Consider the following 17,992-nt stretch of genomic DNA (forward strand, 5'->3'; position numbering starts at 1 on the left):
ACTGAAAGACAATTCTCTAAGTGTTACTTTTAAGTCTGTTTTACATACATATCCATATGTAGTTTGACCAAGTTACAAGACTTGTTTCCAGCTCTCTTGGCTCCCTGCAAGTTTCCTATTCAGGTAGTCTTTGTTTTTTTAATTTGTAAATCCTATTTTATCCAGAATCAGTGCATTGTAAGAGTAAATATAAAATCTTGATCATTTAATACCTCAGGATCTGGCATGGCAATATACAACTTGAAATTTTATTATCTAAATGGAAGAAAACCTTCCTCCAGTTGTTCAATATATGAGGCCTCAAGATGTCAAGGACTGATTTTTCTTCCCCAGAGTACATCAATTAAGTTTCCTGTAAGTTTTCATACTCATTAAACTTGGTTTTATTTCAGATATTTTAAAAGAGATTCCAGTGAAGGCTACCTATATTTAAGCTTTTTGAAATTAAAGTAATAACTTTTTAGAACACAAATATTTGCCTTACTGCAAAGCTATCTTCCTCCTTTGGAAGTCCAGTCTTGCAGCTCCTGCATTGACTACACTCTAGGTAAAAGAAAATTCCTTTGTGGGAGTATTTATATAGAAGTGTCTACAGCACAACTTTGTAGTAAAACATCCCTTTCAGTCATTATAAAGCGTGGCATGCACACAAACTCACTCCGCTTTACTTGAAGCAGCACACAGTTCTCAGAGAATAATCAGTTTTACTATGATTTACAATAAAAACCATTTACAGCATCTCCGTGAAAAATAATGCCATTTTGAGGCTGGCACAGATGTTTTCCATTATCAAAGAGGAAGCTAATGTAAAATCTTTTCTTTTTGCCTTAAAGACTTCATAAAGTAATTTAAACATTTAAAAAAAAGTCTCTTTAAAAAGTCTACTTTACACGATACTAACAAATCAGCATGCATGCAAACTTATTCAAGCCGAACCAGCAGTGCTTGAATTAACCTTTAAAAAAAATAATAATCATCACATGAAGAGAGAAGGTGAAGGTAACTTTACATACACAAAAAGTCCTTTGGATATTACCGTTCAATAAGCCTGAACTCTGCTAGCAGTGGCAGGTGGTCAGAAGAGTTATTTTCATTGGGAAGACCATTAACAGTCCAAAGATCTTTCTCTGTTAGAAGTGCCAGCCTGCCAAGAAGTTTCAGACCTCCATGAAAAGAATCCTCTGCTCCTGGTTTAAAAAAAAAAAGTGGAAATGTTCATCAAAAATCACACATTCATATATATGCAGGAGGAAAACAGTATGGCAGAAATAATCTAAAGTCATTACTGTTCCATGCAAAATCACCAATAAGGTAGTTCAGAAATTCTTCTTGTTTACTATTACTCTCACAGTAGAACTTCTAATCAGCAGAGCTCAAAGTACTCCTAAAGATAGTACCCCTCCATTATGTGGAGGGATAAATTGAGGCAGAAAGGATTTGTTTGTTGTAACTGCCCTGAAAAAGCCTCACACAATCCAGTCCTTTACTGTAGCACAACAGCATTGCTAAACAGAGCTGTCGCTTGCAAAATCAAGCATCTTTTGAGAGATTTCTGTATCCTCAAGAGCACAGTTCTCCAGCAGGCAAGTCATACAGGAACTCTTGCTCATAAGGATGAGCAAGCATTCCCCTCCTAACTGTTCATCATAAGAAACGGATCTTCCTCCATTATTTCCTGCTACCTATTCCCGTTATTGTCTAAAAAAACCCAAACAAACAACCCACCACCAAAAAAATCCCCCACCACACGCACATGAAACACCACACTGCTCATGGATGAGGGGAAGGTGACTCACAGCCTTGCTATTATTACACCTTATTATTACACTATACTTAAAATTTTGTGTCCTCATTGAAAAAAAACCACAACAGAAAACCATCATCAGCAAAGAGTAACAAGATTTTTCCAACTCGGGTAAAGAAATTCTATTGAGAATGAGATCCTTCCATGATGTGTCAAACTTTCTTGAGCTACCCACTTGAGTGAGATGACTATTCAGCAACCCCAGCTATTGCTTCAGAGCAGAGAGATGACTCTGAGCGGGTTGAGCACTTTCAGGACCAGCACAAACAGCAGCTGTAACTTTGCCAGAAATATTTTCTGTATGAAAATGATCAGCAATTTCAGAACTTCCTGGCTAAACCTGGTACTGGCTTACCAGCAGGTGTATTTTAAAGGATTATCCAGCAACTGTTAAACTCCTCAGACAGTTCAACAGCTTCACTCCTTTGCCATCTGCCAGCTTGCCAGTACTCTTAACAACACAGCAGCTGTTTACTGCTGCTCTGAAGAAAAGCTTTTTTACTGCAAAGATGTCTCAGTAGCTCTAGAGCACACGTGCACCCAGGTCTTGAGCCAAATTTATCATTTGGCACAGCACCTACATGTCTGCAAAGCAGCAGTTTGTCACTACAGAAAGCTTGGTCTGCATGTAGTGATTAATGTCAGCTCAGAGCATGCCAGAACCAGCAAAACGGAGTCCTGCAGGACTCGGGTAGATACTGAACCCTGCTTTCACAACAAATCCTGAATACAACCCAAATACTTGGCTAAGCATAACACAGGCTAAAGCACGAGAACTTTCAAAAATACCGCTTTAATTGGAAAAAATGTGATCACTCAGCCTAGACCACATTTATTACTCACTTGTTCAGACTTTGACAACTCTTAATATAGAGGCCCAAGCCATCAGAAGACTGAAAATCCAGACTATTATTTAGTTTCTAAGAACTAATGAATAAAAACTACACCAGTTTAAATTACTTGGAGAATTCAAGTTTGGTCCCAGTCTGTATTGAATGTGGGATGAAGAATCTATTTGAAAAACAAATGCAGAAATAAAAAAGTGCTATAGCTCTGCTGGGGCAATGTTGGTGCAACAAAAATATATAAGCAGGTGAATTAGGATTAAATTTTGCAGAGGGATGCACTCTAAAAATCACACAGCACTCAGAAGTCATTTAGATACTTCTCACATCCCAGTTTTTCAGTCAAAGCTTTTATTTTTGTATTGTGAAGCTTTTGTATTTGATATTTTACACTAAGATAGCATTTAGTGTGCGTGTTATGACAAATGAGACTTTTGGGCATTGACTCAATGAATTTTAACAACCTAGTCTCAAAATATGAGAGAAGAAGGTGGTATTTTCATTTCACATACTGAAAACAATGTTAATTTGTAAAAATCAGTTGCAATTTAAGTGGGAGCAGGAGCAGACTACAGGTTTCCTTGTTCTAAGTTCTGCAGAGCTGTTTATCTGATAGTACTGCACTGTGCAAAGACCGCTGAAAACAGCATAAAAGACAGAACTAATGATGATATGGAAAGCACACTGCTCAGAAGTATCCACGGTAAGAGCACAAATACAGTAAAGGATACCACTGCGTTACCCACCAAGAAATACACCCGCAGAGGTACCATGTCTTTCTTGCACCATCTGGTGAGTTTTAGCTGCAACTGCAATCAAGAGAGTGACAACTGGACATGTGTCAGTGACTGCTCTCAGAGCAAATGCCACACAGGTCATTTATTTGACAGACATTACATCAAGACTATCTGAAAAGTAACTTTCTAAGAAACAGTTCATTTATCAATTTTAATGCACATCATAAACTGGCGTTCACCATTTTGTTGATTAGACGATTGGAAATACCGCTTTGTTGTAGGTCTAGCCACTAAGGTCCTGCAGGAGTTACTGACAGCAGCATTTCTCAGGTGCTACATACATTGCTGCTTCTCTGTAGTCTCAGCTCTTGTCTCCATGCTGAGATGGCAGCTACAGGAATGTTCAGTCAGGTGAAAACGTTTGCGCTGTTTGGCACTACAAGTCCAACTGTGGTGAGTTAACAAGGCCAGCCACATTTTTCAGATAAGAGCTGACACTCAAAGCACTACCACAAACCTCTGAGGTACTTCATATGGATTAAATTATCACTACATTTCCCTTAGAACAGCATCCGAATGTTCCCATTTAGCACTTGTGAAAAATATTTTAAAAGTTGGTTTCTTTACCTGGCTGGGCAGCAGTATCATCGTTTGCAGCAGAATAGAAAATATAATCCACAGTGACAGCACTTCGGGAGTGACAAGTCGTTACCTCTGGTATCCCAGTTTCAGGAAAGTAATGAGAATAGACTGAAGACAATTTAAAATGGTGCTGCAATTTTGAAGATAACCTAAACAGGAATCAAAGAAAAGAATTTTATTTTCTTGTCTTTCCTGGAAAGAGTAAGCAATGAAGAAATAGCAAATAGTTCCTGGTTACAAACAAAATGAATTATCTGGATATGCAAACCAGTGTTTCTTTCATGCAGTCAACCCCATAGTCTTGTGTGTTAGCAGCCTAAACCTCTGACAGCAAAATACAGGCAGTTTTTTCAAGTAAAAGGCAGATACCTAACAGCCTATCAAAACTGGTTTAACTGACATTTTAGATAAACGTAGCTTTCACCTCCATCTACACTTTGTAAGATTTCACATGTCATTCAGCAATGACAGGGTAGACATGTCCATGAGTGACTTATATGAAGTCAACAGACTATGAAGTCATCCAACCAGGCCCTTCAGCATACAGAGAAATTAAGATTTTTAGGGTTTTTTTTCTTCCCTAAAGATATTAAGTGTTTTTGAGTTAGGCTACGCCTAATCTTCTTTCATTCACTCAGGCTCCCATTTTGTCTCTCCCCATCACAGAATGGTTTGGGTTGGAAGGGACCTTAAAGATCGTCTAGTTTCACCCCCCCCTGCCATGGGCAGGGACACCTTCCACTAGATCAGGCTGCTCAAAGCCCCATCCAACCTGGCCTTGAACACTCCCAGGTAGGGGGCAGCCACAACTGCTCTGGGCAACCTGTTCCAGTGTCTCACCACCCTCATAGTAAATAATCTTCCTTATACCTAATCTAAATCTACCCTCTTTCAGTTTAAAACTGTTACCCCTCATCCTATCAACTACCTCATCCTATCAACCTCCTGATAAGAGTCCCTCCCCATCTTTCCTGTAGCCCCCTTTAAGTACTGGAAGGCCACTGAAAGGTCTCCCCAGACCCTTCTCTTCTCCAGGATGAACAACCCCAACTCTCTCAGCCTGTCCTCATAAGGGAGGTGCTCCAGCCCCCTCATCATCCCCATGTCCCTCCTCTGGACCTGCTCGAGCAGGTCTGTGTTGTTCTCATGTTGGGGGCCCCAGAGCTGAACACAGCACTGCAGGTGGGGTCTCATGAGAGGGGAGTAGATGGGCAGAATCCCCTTCCTCGACCTGCTGCCCACACTTCTCTTGATGCAGCCCAGGACACGTTGCTGGCTCACAGTCAGTTTTCCATCCACTACTACTCTGAAGTCCTTCTCCACAGGGCTGCTCTCAATCCATTCTCTACCCAATGTAGTTGTGCTTGGGATTGTCTCAATCCATGTGCAGGACCTTGCACTTGGCCGTGTTGAACTTCATGAGGTTTGCATGATCCCAGCTCTCCAGCCTGTCCAGGTCCCTCTGGATGGCACATCCCTTCCCTCCAGCCTGTCAACCGCACCACACAGCTTGGTGTCGTCAGCAAACTTGCTGAGGGTGCACTCAATCCCACTGTCCATGTCGCCAACAAAGATGTTAAACAGCGCTGGTCCCAACACCACCCCCTGAGGAACACCACTCATCACTGCTCTCCACTTGGACATCGAGCCGTTGACCACAACTCTTTGAGTGTGACCATCCAGCCAGTTGCTTATCCACTGATTGGTCCATCTGCCAAATCCATGTCTCTCCAATTTAGAGACAAGGATGTCAGGCGGGACAGTGTCAAAAGCTTTGCACAAGTCCAGGTAGATGACATCTGTTGCTCTTCCCTTATTCACCAGCACTGTAACCCCATTGTAGAAGGCCACCAAATTTGTCAGGCACAATTTGCCCTTAGTGAAGCCATGTTGGCTGTCACCAATCACCTCCTAGCATAGTTTTTGGTAGGATCTGCTGCATCTGTCAGTCTGTTCTTTTTCAGTTCAGTCCATCTTGTCTCACCTGTTTTTTCAATCTTGAAAGCAAACTGCAAAACTGCACCTTTCAGCAAAAGAACTCCTCTCTCCCTCCCAGTCAATTGCTCCCATCAGCTCTGCAAATCATCCACCCCTCAGCTGTACCTGCCTCACCTTGCATGGCTGCATTCTAAACCTGGGCTACAATGTGTTCTGGTTTAAAAACAAGCATTTTTTTTTTTTTTTAAAAATAAGTATCAGGATGTAACCTGCCTTATTAAGAGACAAACATGCCAGTTGGTACCACACAGAAGAGTAGTAATTTCTGCTCCTGTTACGTGACATTGTTTTTAAGATGAGGCAAAAAACCCTGCAAACAGTGTTCAACACATGGCATGCTATGGATTTACACCATAGAATAGGCTTCCTGTCTTATCTACTTCTTTTCTCAGAAATGCCATTACTTAGCTTTTTGATCACCAAGAATCACTAGGGATTTAGTATAACTACCTGCAGTGATACCAAGATCTCATTTCTGACAAGAAATGGCTGACTTTGAGTCTGAATCACACATATACAGTCAGGACAATTTCCTTCTTCTATGCCTTACTTCATATGCATTTACCAGTTTGGTAAATGCAAATATATTCTTCCTTTCAAAAAGCAGTTACATTTTCCTTCTCAGCAGTCTAGGGGTAGCTAGACTTCAGTTTATCAATAAATGTTTTGATCCGAGTAAGAGCTGTACTACCAACTCCATAATACTCCAAATTTCTGGGACTCAAAAGAACTTAAATTCTCCCACAGAACTCCTGACAAGGAAAATTTTATGACCTTTCTAGTTCCTTCCCCTCCTTAATCCCAATTTCACATTGTATTATAGGATTTTATTAGCATCCATAAACCAGTATCTCAAAAACAGCAAAAAGAAAGAGAAGTGCCAGCACTTAAGCAGCTGGACAACACTGTTTTTTTGTTGATTTTTTTTTCCCCCCCTCTCAAAAACATGGTTTCTGCAGATGGACTGAAGTTCCTACAATATCACTATAGAGCAAGATTTCCTGTTTATGTCAAGAAGTGACAAAAAATGTCAAAAGCATTCTTTTAATAAACAGAGAGAAAGTACTATCTAAACAGCACTGACACCTTGCCTCTGCATTCTGAAATAATGCCTGCAAGTTCCTGCAGGAATACATACTCCATTATTTCCAGTTTTAGGCTTTTGCTGGCTGATCAGCCTTTTCATGTTTAAATGGATGATGATTTTTTTTGCCAGATGGGCAAACTGTGTTGGTTAGTTAAATCTAGATCTGGAATCAGAGTACAAGTTTGGTCTAAAAACAAAACAAGTCCCCAAAACTAGGAAATCAGTCAAGGGCTTCCATTCTCCCCCCCCCAACACATACTTTTCAGATGCTATTACAATCTCCTGAGTGTTGTCCTGTTTTGCTGCTTCCAATTTTTCTTCTGCAAAATAAAAATACATTCAATTTACATTTAAAAATAGGATGTAAGTGAGAGCAATACTGAAGAGCTACAGAAAAGAAAAACTACAGAAAAAAAATCTTTAAGTACACTTATTTTTTGCAGCTGGCAAGATACAACTCACAAAGCTGTATTAAATTCTTCTGTTTCATTAGAAAGATCCCTTTCAAAGACTCTTTCAAATTATGTCCCATTCATTTAAAATTGTTTTTTCTGTCAAAGAAAAAATGGTGGATGAAAGGTGTAGTAATACTCAGCAAGGAATCACTTGCTTTTCCCACTTGTTCCATAAGGTGCCTGCACTATAATACATAAACACTGAAGCAGACTGTTCATGCTACATGTGTGTGCTGCGTTCCTCCATCTCTTTTCCCAGTCCCAGCACTACTGGCTTTCATGATGTAAACACAGTACTTTAAATATTACACACCAGCTCCTGAATGGCAATTTATAACTATTATTTTCTAAAGATTCAAATTTGCAAATGCTTATGTGAACAAATAACTTTACACTCTAAGTTTTGCAAGCTCAGGACTCACTGTTTTTCCCCCACTAAAACAGAACCTCTGTTTTGCAGTGCTACCTGAATGACATTTTCAAAGGACCACAAAATTCATCAACCCAGAAACTGACCTGCATTTTCTTCTTTTTGTTGCTGTTTTATTTCATATACACAGTTTTGTGAAATACCTAATTTTTTTGGCCAAATAGGAATAGATAAGATTCTTTGTCCCCTTGGAAACTGTTCTTGTCCAGATACCTAAGAAAGATGACGAGCTTTTTTCAGACAGAAATCCGATTTGAAAAAAAAAAAAAACCAAAACAAAACAACCAAAGCAACCCAAACCTGAAATGAGTGGACATTTTTTCTAAAGTTTAAAGTTTTAAGCAAAGAAAAGCCCCAACCCCTTAGAATAGATCTTTTATAATGGCTTGTCAAATTTCTGTAAAAATGACACCACCCCTTTAGGTACACCCCCTTTGTTTACTCCTACCAAGTTTTTTTTGCAGCTACCCAGTTTTTCAGGATGGTTCTTGAGGCACTAAGCAGAGAGACTACCAAGAACACTTTTAGCAACATAACAGGACTGAGTATACACAGCTCCCTAGCAGATGCTTACTTCATGATACTTGTTCTTCTGGGAGAGAGTGAAGTCAAAGCAGGGGGGCTTGAAACAACTACCCACTAGCAACAAACACCAGAGGGGCTATTTTTCATGTTTTCTCATTGTATGTACTTCTGTTACTTTCTATTAAACAGCATCTCACACATCCAACAGCTACATACAAGAGCTTACAACAAAAACCATCTAACCTGAAACAGTTTAGGTTCAGCATCTAATTGCATTTTCACTTTTACAGTTATTCTGGACACTGTAATTTGAAGTTTATCTAAAATAGGAGTCATCTTTCCATGAAGTGCACAGTAGGTATTTGATTAAGTAGTTATTTTATCCTACTTAAAGACTGTGACACGGTGATACAATCATCCTGTGGATAACTACATTTCAAGAACAATTAATTTGTTTGCAAGTTTTAATTTCAGAATGCTAGAAGCGGATACAATATTCTGTGAGGCACAACTAATACACCCAAGCTTATTTCAGTAACTCCACAGTAACCTCCACTTTGCAGACTGTGTAAAGCGCACTAATATTGGTATTGCAATGGAAATAATCACAATTATGGCATGCTAGCACCACTTAAATATTTCTCTTTAATTGGCATTAACTTTTTTTGTGAGAAGTGAAAAGCACAGCCTACCTTCCCTATAGCAAGTCCTTCATAATTTAGTTTTCCTTCTTTTATAAATCTGTACAATGGAGAACCAGGAACAGAATTGAAGTCACCACAGATGATAATTGGACAGAAGGTACCATCCTTCTGAGGGGCAACACTAGCAATCTCTGCCAGGAGCATTGCAAGTTGGGTCAGTTTGATGTCCCCTCGCCTTGGGTTATAGAGCAGATGTGTGTTGGCTATACAGATTGCAGCATTAGTTTTACAGTGAAATCTAGGCTGCAGAAGCAACACCAGTCCAACGTTGTCCCTGTCCAAGAGTGGAATATCATGGCGAAAAAATTCGACGGGGTTGGATGAAATCAGGCTAAATTTGGAAGTTTTGAAGCAAATAGCACAGCCATCGGGTTTTCTCCCTGTCCTCATTTTATACTCACAGTGATACCCTGCAAAAAAGGCAATTAAAAACATAAAATACCATTGCATAAATAGAGATTATTTAAAAAAAATTAGAAAAACCTCACACAACTTTTCTCACATGGCAGCCTACACCCAGTCTGAAGTACCAAAGACTACGTGACATTCACATAGAAAAGTGAACACAAGAGTCTTTCTGTCCTGTCTAGCGCCAGTTTAGATACTATGGGAAACCTGATCTAATACCTTTTCTGATGTGTAAGCATCTACATACTTTTTAAGATACCAGGCATTTCTTCTCTCCTCATGTTTTTTGGAAAAAAAGACAAACCAACACAACAAAAAACCCCACAAATCACAGAAAAGTGGACTTGTGTATTGAAGTTTTTTCTGGATGTTAACCACAATGGTTACAAATAACACCAGTGAAGCATTCCAATCAAAAGCAATAAGCACTAAAAGTCATAAAACACTGTCTAAAATAATTCATAGAACAAAGGTCTCAAACATTTCCACAGTTATGTAATTACGCAGTTAGCAGCAAGCTTTCAAGAGGGAAATTGAGATGCTTATCAAACGACAGTATCAGAGTTCAAACAAGTCCACCTGAAAATAGTAGTTTGTCAGGTTCTTCATTTTATGTAGAGGTGAAAAGCAAATTTTAATGATACCTTATCAATGTAAGAAAAAAATAACGATCTTGAAACAATATCTAGTTTTTGCCATTTTAAAAATGCGTCTCCGCCCAGCCCATGCCATGTGAATTCATGAAGTATAGCCCCATGAAAGTGAAGTGAGTTGACCTCCAAGCTCACACCAGTGCTGGAACAGGGGATTCCCATTCCTCTCTCCCTGCTCCATGCCATGTGCTCCAGCCACTTGTTGTGGCACTTACTGTTAACTCAGTAAGCCAACAGAAAACTAATCCAGGAAAATAAAATTAGTCTGGATAGTATTCTGCTGGACTGGTGGATTTCACCAGGATAAAGGTCTATTGAGTGCCAGAACTAGCCCAGGAGAAGGGGCAGGACAGGCATCTGGGAGCTACGGAGGGGAAGAAGAGCTACAGCAAGCTTCAGATCCTCTCGTATAGCAGTAGAAAGTTCAGTTGCCCACACAAGCCTGGCTTTACAGTGCTGTTTCTCATTTCAAGCGGATTTAAATCAGTACTGCCATTACCCTACCTTCCTTACAAACACTCAATGCTAGGAGCTAGACTACCTCCAACTAACCAAGAAACAAAAAAGTATCAGTCCAGTGCTGCTCCTTGAACTGGCTCCTCCTGGCACCAGACAAGTACCAGTGCCAGGAACAGAGTGGGGCCCTGCGACTGGAAGGAGGTGTAGGGCACAAAAGATTTAGATCCGTTTAAACCACCATGAAATCACACCCCTAGTGACATGTTTCTTCCATAAATTCACACAGGAGAGTGATAAGACAGTGCTATTTAGGCTGACTGATGGTATTAGTATAAAAACTAATGAATATAAACTGTCTATGGATAAAATGTAGTGCTGAGACTTGATTCTGTAATCTAAGAGAGGTTTTTGGAGGAAAATAATACTGAGGCAGGGGAGAAGGCAATGTATTGGTCATAAGATTTTCATCATACCCAGGGATTCCAAACTTGACTTGATCTCTGTTCTGTAGTGGTCTTCTTGGACTTCTTGTAAACAGAGAACCTAAGGCAAAAGTTTACAATTAAAAGGTATTAGTAAGTACATAAAAATGTTACTGTATCATACCTCTGTTGGCCAGTCTGTATAGGTTCAGAGGCTCTGAACCTTAGTGCTGCTTTGTGTGGCTCTGCAGACTTTGGCAAGTACCATGGACTGAACTGCTCTTTGCTAGAGGGGCCAGCTTCGGCTCCAACCCTTCCATCCTGCAGAACTGTCTGTTACCACTAACAGCACCAGGCAGATCCTCACCAGTGTCCCTATGCCCAGTGCTGCCCCCAGAAAGCTCACTAATGTATCTCACTGTAAAGATAAATTTATACATACTGTATGTATGTATTAGGAAGAAAGGAAGAGCTTGAAGGGGACTTTAATCTTCAGCTTCCTGGCTACATATTAACATAACTGCATTTTTCAAATGGTACAGGGAAGCCACAGAAAAACTTCCTTAATACAACTACTTCGATTTTTTCAGTACTCTTTTCTGACACAAACAGGTTGGATTCTATCACCAAACTTTTATTGGCCTGAACAATGACTGAAGCAAAAAGTTTACTGACTTGACTTCCTGATTAACAGGAAGTGATATGCGTCCTCAAAAACAAACCACCCCACAACCAATCAACATGGTAAGGTATTTTTTCAGACCCCAATATAAGCAGAAATTCAGAGTTAGGTTTCAGTAGAGGACAGCAAGCTTGTGCACAAGTCAAATGGTGCAGAGTACCACATGAAGAGAGAAACTGAACACCTCAGAGGAACACTTTTGGATCAGAGTCTCACACGAATGCTGCTAACACCTGCATCTTTCTCTCAGCCTTAACCATTAATCTCAAGGAAATGGAGATCCACATAGCAGCCTCATCACTCCAGTCCTCATACAATCAATAAAGTGAAATATTTGAGTTTGCCTTCCAAATAAAGGATTCAGGCATTACTTTAAGTTCTCTGTTACCTGGCTCTGAAGGATTAGCAGCCATATTTTAGAAAGGGCTTTTGATTCACTGAGTATACAGACACCTAGTATAACAAATATGAAGTCAGTCACACACCTGGAAGTTAGAAAATGCCAGTCCTGGAGGGTGCCTTAATTTGACCCTCCTGTGCAGAGGCATACTATTTTTCTTCCAGAAAAGCCTGTCATGCAAGATTGATTGTGAATAATGACCAAATACTCAATCTTGCATGTCCTTTGCACTAAACTTATGGCACAATTAAACAGAGAGCCTCCAGCTTTGGAGCTTCCTAAACTGTACATTCCCAGAAGCTGAGACTATCCTGGAGAAAGGTGCCCTGGTCTACTCTAAGTGTCTATCATTAGCTACTGTTACAAATATGACACTACATTAGTTGGACCTTTGGCCTACGCAAGTATAGCTGTTCTTACATTCACTGCCTTATTTACAGCACTCAATTGTGCTCTAGGAACAGACTGAGAAAGATTTACATGAAGAAAGAAGGTTTTGGAATTACAAAAACAACTGCAGTATATCAGCAGAACATTAAAATCATGTCAAAAAGACCATTCCGGGAAGTTATGGACAAAAAAGGCAACTATGAGTGATATGTACTGTAGAGTTTGCCTTTGCTCTAAGTCCAGATCACACAGAATATACTAATCGCCCATGCATGAATCAAAACTACTGTTAAGTGTGACATAACTAAAAGCTCAGTTGGGTTCACTAGACAGCCCACCTATCAAAATAAAAAACAGCAAGAATTTGCTACTCCAGTTCATCGGTTCTTAAGAAATATCTACGTGCTCATTTTCTACTCACATCTGCATCCAGCTGTTTGATTTCTTGTAGAATGTTGGGAAATCTGTATGTCCAGATTAACAATCGTTGCCTGCAGTGTTTGTACAGGTGGGAGTTATCTTCTAATAAATTCTGTGAGAGGATATTGTAGGACATGACCGTAAAATCAAATTTTGCCTCACTTTCTGTATTGCTTTGGTCAGTTTCTTTATTTTCAAAGATTTTCATTGTTCTACTGTACTGACAGAAATATTCCCAGTGTCTTTTGACAGTTCCTGTTAAAAGCACATGAAGTAAAAAAAGTTATGTAATATAACATATGACTTCTTACCGCTCTTAGAAATCATTCTACTGACAACTATTCATCTTTCAAATTTTGCTTAAGCAATTTGAAAAGCTTATTTGATTAGCAGGAATTTAGACCCTCTGTTTAAAATGAACTTTATATAAGCATCAGTAAAAATAAAACAAACAAAAAAGCCCCACTCAACCCCAAAACACAGCACAAAACCGTTTTACGCCCTGGATTTCACACTGCTTTGAAATTAGGAAACTGTCATGTTCTAAGGAGATGGTTGCCATCAAACTACGGCACCCTGCTCCCTGTGGAAAGGGCTGTCAAACTGGTAGGCCAAATCTGGTCTGTTGACATAGTCTTATGCTGCTTTTTGCCACTACCTCCCCAGTGGAGATGGGGTATGTCAGTCTGGGATATGCCCTCTAGAGCAGCATATGAGCATCTTGTTGATCTCTCAAGCCATGACTAACAAAGTGTTAGGAATCAAACATAGGGTTCACCTCTAGCCTGTGTACAGTCTGAAAAACTCAGCCATAAGCTGCAACAGGGTCCATTACAGGGGTCCCAAAACAGATAATGAACCTGATTTCCCTCAGTAAGGTTGAGAAATTAAAAATTTAATAAGCCTCAGAATTACCAAGAACTTTTGAAAAGGCTTACTTTGCCTTCCTGCCATTCCTAGTCTCATACTTAGTAGTATCATTATATGAAAGTTTATGAGAATATAGCTACCCATCATTAAGCATCCAACTATTTTTCAGATATGTATTTCTCTACTTACAAAACTCATGAACCCTTCACCCTTTATGTCCAAACTCATCCGAGAGCATGCTGAGGTCCAGTCATCTGTGCTATCAACCAGTGGCAGACTGCAGCTATAGCTGTTAGTATCTGCCCTATTTAGGTAGTAGACTTTATCTAGTATTTGCAATGAATACAGCAAGGCTCTAAGTACTGCTTCTACAGTGGGAGAGAGGCTGCATTGCTCCTCAGCAGGTATCTTTAGTTACCATCACCCTACAATATGCAAACAAAGATAACTAGGAAGGACCACAAAGCTAACCACACTCTCAGATAAAGGTATGTCAAGGGGGGTTAAGAGAGGACTCAGTGATAAAGGCACAATGCAAACTCAGAATCACAGAATCATTCAGGTTGGAAAAGACCCTTGGGATCATTGAGTCCAACCATCAGCCCTACTCTACAAAGTTCTCCCCTACACCATATCCCCCAACATCTCATCTAAACGACCTTTAAAGACACCCAGGAATGGTGTCGCCACCACCTCCCTGGGCAGCCTATTCACTCCGTTCCTTCAGCTCCTGAAGACGGATATCATGTTTCTAAGCCTTATGGATATTTGTGTCCAAAAATCCCTTTGGGATGCTGATGGCATCTGTCACCCTTTACAGTCATAATACAACTTCGAGTATATTTTGTTAAGTGATTTATGCAAGAGGGCCTTAATTTTGACCGTGCCCCTCTACTTGTTTCACAGTAGACAGAACTGTTAATATCCACAATACTCGGTAAAACATTTGGATGCTATGTAGAAGATTATGTCTGTAATAAGCTAACGCAGACACTTTGAAGTTTCATGAAAGTCTGTTACTGAGTTGCATAGACATCTTTGCACTTACTCTATTTATCTGGGTAAGTCCATTTGCTGTTTGCTCTGCTAGTCATGGTCTGACTCTAAACAACTTGCTAACATGCCAGTAGCAGAATACAGTTGTAAAAACAAAACTGCCCAATCACATTGGAAGCTAAACATTAAATCTCAGTCCATTCATTCTCAGTTACCTAGGTCACACAGAACTGCCTTGGAAAGAAGCCAACTCAGGTCCAGCAGGGCTTATGAGCTCAGGTACAGTACAAGGAATGAAGCTATACAACTGTCAGCCTGGCTCAGCCCTACAGCAAATTAGCTCCATCTTTTTGCTTTAAAAGACTTCCCAAGATAACAGACACGATCTGGCGACAGGCACCTGAGAGAGAGTTGTCTGAACTAAGCTCAGGACTCCCCAGCTGGGCAATCCCTTGCATAACCGACTGTGTTCTACCACCAAGCACAGTGAATCTAGTTTCGGCAGACTGTTTGACAGCACAAAATACAAGTTTACAGACTAAACAGCATTGCAAAATTGCAACATTTTTAAGACAGATGCTTTCCTGCGGGAGGTGCCAAAACAGTAACTCAAAAGGCAGTATTGCTTATAACTTTTTAGATGTGTTTAGCATCGTAAATAAACAAGGAAAATGGGCATCTTTTACCTTTCTTGCTGCTATGTTTTTCTTCATTCTGTGCTACAGAAAGACACAATGCTTCCTTCTGATGAGAGAAGTTTGTTTCTTCTTCAGGAGTTGAAGTATCATGCTGGCCACTGAGTCTTCTCTTCTTTGTCAAAGGTTCTTCTCCCTCAGATTTCATACTGGGGTTAGGCAGGTGAAAACAAGAACTTTGTGTGAAGTTATCAAGCTGCCAATTAGAGTTCTGAACTTGTCTCCAGGGTCCAAAAAACAGAGGGAGTCTCCAGTTTGCTGAGAAATCAACTGGAGCAGGAAGTGGAAATGAGGCCCAGGGATAGTGTCCCGCCCATCTCATACAGCCAGAACCTGGGCTGTTCAAGGCGAGTATCTGAGAACCATTCCAGTGGGCAATGCAGTCTCTGCCCAGCCTCTGCACATGACGGGGCAGCATGGAGTGTCTGCCAAAGAAAGCACAGGTTTCATTACTTACACACAGCTTCATCCACCTGTAGAAGGCTGTAGATGCAAGTCATCCCGGTCATGACGTATACAAGATACTCATTCTCTACAAGTTAACACAGAGGAGATATTCAAACCTTTTAGACACATACAAGATATTTAAACCTTTATCTAAATGATATGCACGGTAGGACTTCACAAAGTGATCTTTTTTCTCCTTCAGATTTACGAATGCCATTTAATTTCCAAACTCTATCCATCTGAATAATTATTTACAATTTATTTTCTGGTTTGTTGAATTCAACTATCAGATCTTTCACGTGCTCAGTGGAATGACCTTTACAAGAGGTCATTTTTGCATGCTGCATTAACTTTATCATAAAGCTATTTGAAAGGAATCAGAAAACCTCCTTCCTTCAAGCCGTCAGAAATTTGTTTAAACAGCCATTGACTTGGCTCAAACCACAATGCCAAGAAGACAGGGAAACTGAGGTACTAACTCTCATGGCATCTCTGGCACCAGCTTATAGACTAAAATTTGCATTCTTAGTTCTTTTCCAGATGGAAAAAAACACAGTTTAGTGATTAAAGCTATGAAAATAAGGTGTTTTTTTCTTCTTTCCAGAAAAAAAATAAAAGAAAATCTGTGTCTCCACAAAAATGCGGGAGGGAAGGCTGAGTGACATCAATCTGCCTCAGCTTCCTCATTGTTTAAATACAAAGGCATATTTTGAGCTTACAAGCAAAAGATATCAAAGCCTGGAATGCCTGAAGTTGAACTAAAGTGAGAACCTCCTAGCTGTCATTCAGTCTAGCGAATAAGCCTAAATACAACTTTCAGCAAAACTAGCTTGCCCTGGAACTGTGCTTTACACCACAGCGAACCAGAAACAACTCGACAGACACAAAAGCAAAACACACATGACGGCATTACGATGGAGCCGAGAGGAAGAGGCTCCACTCCTTTACAAATGCCTCCTGAAACACCAGTTTTACAGAAAAGCCCAGAGAAAGTCTCCCTTCCTTGAAGCCCAGCCCGAGGCGAGCACCTCCCCACAACCGCCTACACGCGGCAAAGGAAAACCCCGCGCCGTGTTTTGTTTACCGCGGCCCTGCTCTGGCTAATGGCGGGTATTTAAAACAAGTAACTGTCAATGGCCCCCAGACCTCTCCCGCCGGGCCGGGTCAGGGCTCTGCTCCCGCGGCCAAGCCGCTCCCCGGCCCCCGCCCGGGACTCGGGGCTGCGGGCGGTCCCAACGCCCCGCCGCCGGAAGCTCCGCACAGGCCGCCGGGGCGCGGCGGGGCGGAGGGCCGGCTGCCGCCGCGCCCCCGCGCACAACAGCGCCCAGGCGGCTGCCGGGCCCGGCCGAGGCCCAGCGGCCCCCCCCCCGCGCCGCCCTTTACCTCCCGGCGGGCCCGGCCGCGGGCCTGGCCCAGGGGGGCCCCGCTATCGGCTCCGCGCAGCCCCAGCACCCCCAGAGGGGGTCATCCCAGGGCAGCGCCAGCTCCGCCCGCCGCCGCGCTGCCGGCCCGCCGCTTACCCTGCACGGGTGGCGGCCGCGCCCCGCCCCGCTGCCTCGCTCCTGGGACTTGTAGTCTAAGGGCCGGCGCCGCGCCCCGGAGCCATATTTGATCCGGGCAGCCGGCGCCGAAACCAGGCCGCCATCTTGGGGCAGGGCGGGGTGACGCCCCCGGAGCCCTCTGGGAGGGAGCCATCCCGGGGCACCGCCGGCTCCAGAGCGCCGCAAAAGCGGGTTGTAGGCTGCTTGATTTCAGATTTTGATTCTTTTAAACGGATGTAAGACAGTGCTAATGTCGTAGTTTCCATATGCGGCCTTCTTCCTGGGATTACCATGTGTCCCCGTAGGGTCAAAGGGTCCCAAGGGGGAGCTGCAGTGTGTATCAAGGTGCCACTTCAGGGCAGCAGCATCCATATTTACTGGT

At 41.7% G+C, this 17,992-nt stretch overlaps 1 protein-coding gene across 5 annotated transcripts; it reads right to left on the reverse strand.

Moving 5' to 3' along the window:
* Positions 1-684: 684 nt before the first annotated feature.
* Positions 685-17,579, reverse strand: ANGEL2 (angel homolog 2). 5 transcript variants are annotated; one of them, XM_074863682.1, is made up of 9 exons: positions 17,453-17,579; positions 15,614-16,047; positions 13,063-13,316; positions 11,221-11,290; positions 9,216-9,637; positions 8,085-8,211; positions 7,373-7,433; positions 4,014-4,177; positions 685-1,187 (listed from the first exon to the last, which is right to left on the reverse strand). In XM_074863682.1, exons 2-9 carry the CDS (start codon positions 16,038-16,040, stop codon positions 1,033-1,035), a joined length of 1,680 nt encoding a protein of 559 aa, XP_074719783.1. In that variant the 5' UTR covers positions 16,041-16,047; positions 17,453-17,579; the 3' UTR covers positions 685-1,032. The 5 variants fall into 5 exon arrangements, with proteins under 5 accessions (XP_074719783.1, XP_074719784.1, XP_074719786.1 ...); XM_074863683.1 differs by lacking the exon at positions 17,453-17,579 and adding an exon at positions 17,216-17,257; XM_074863685.1 differs by lacking the exon at positions 17,453-17,579 and adding an exon at positions 17,154-17,169.
* Positions 17,580-17,992: the final 413 nt, after the last annotated feature.

This window comes from Strix uralensis, chromosome 3 (assembly GCF_047716275.1).
Source record: "Strix uralensis isolate ZFMK-TIS-50842 chromosome 3, bStrUra1, whole genome shotgun sequence".
In the NCBI taxonomy this organism is placed as follows: domain Eukaryota; kingdom Metazoa; phylum Chordata; class Aves; order Strigiformes; family Strigidae; genus Strix; species Strix uralensis.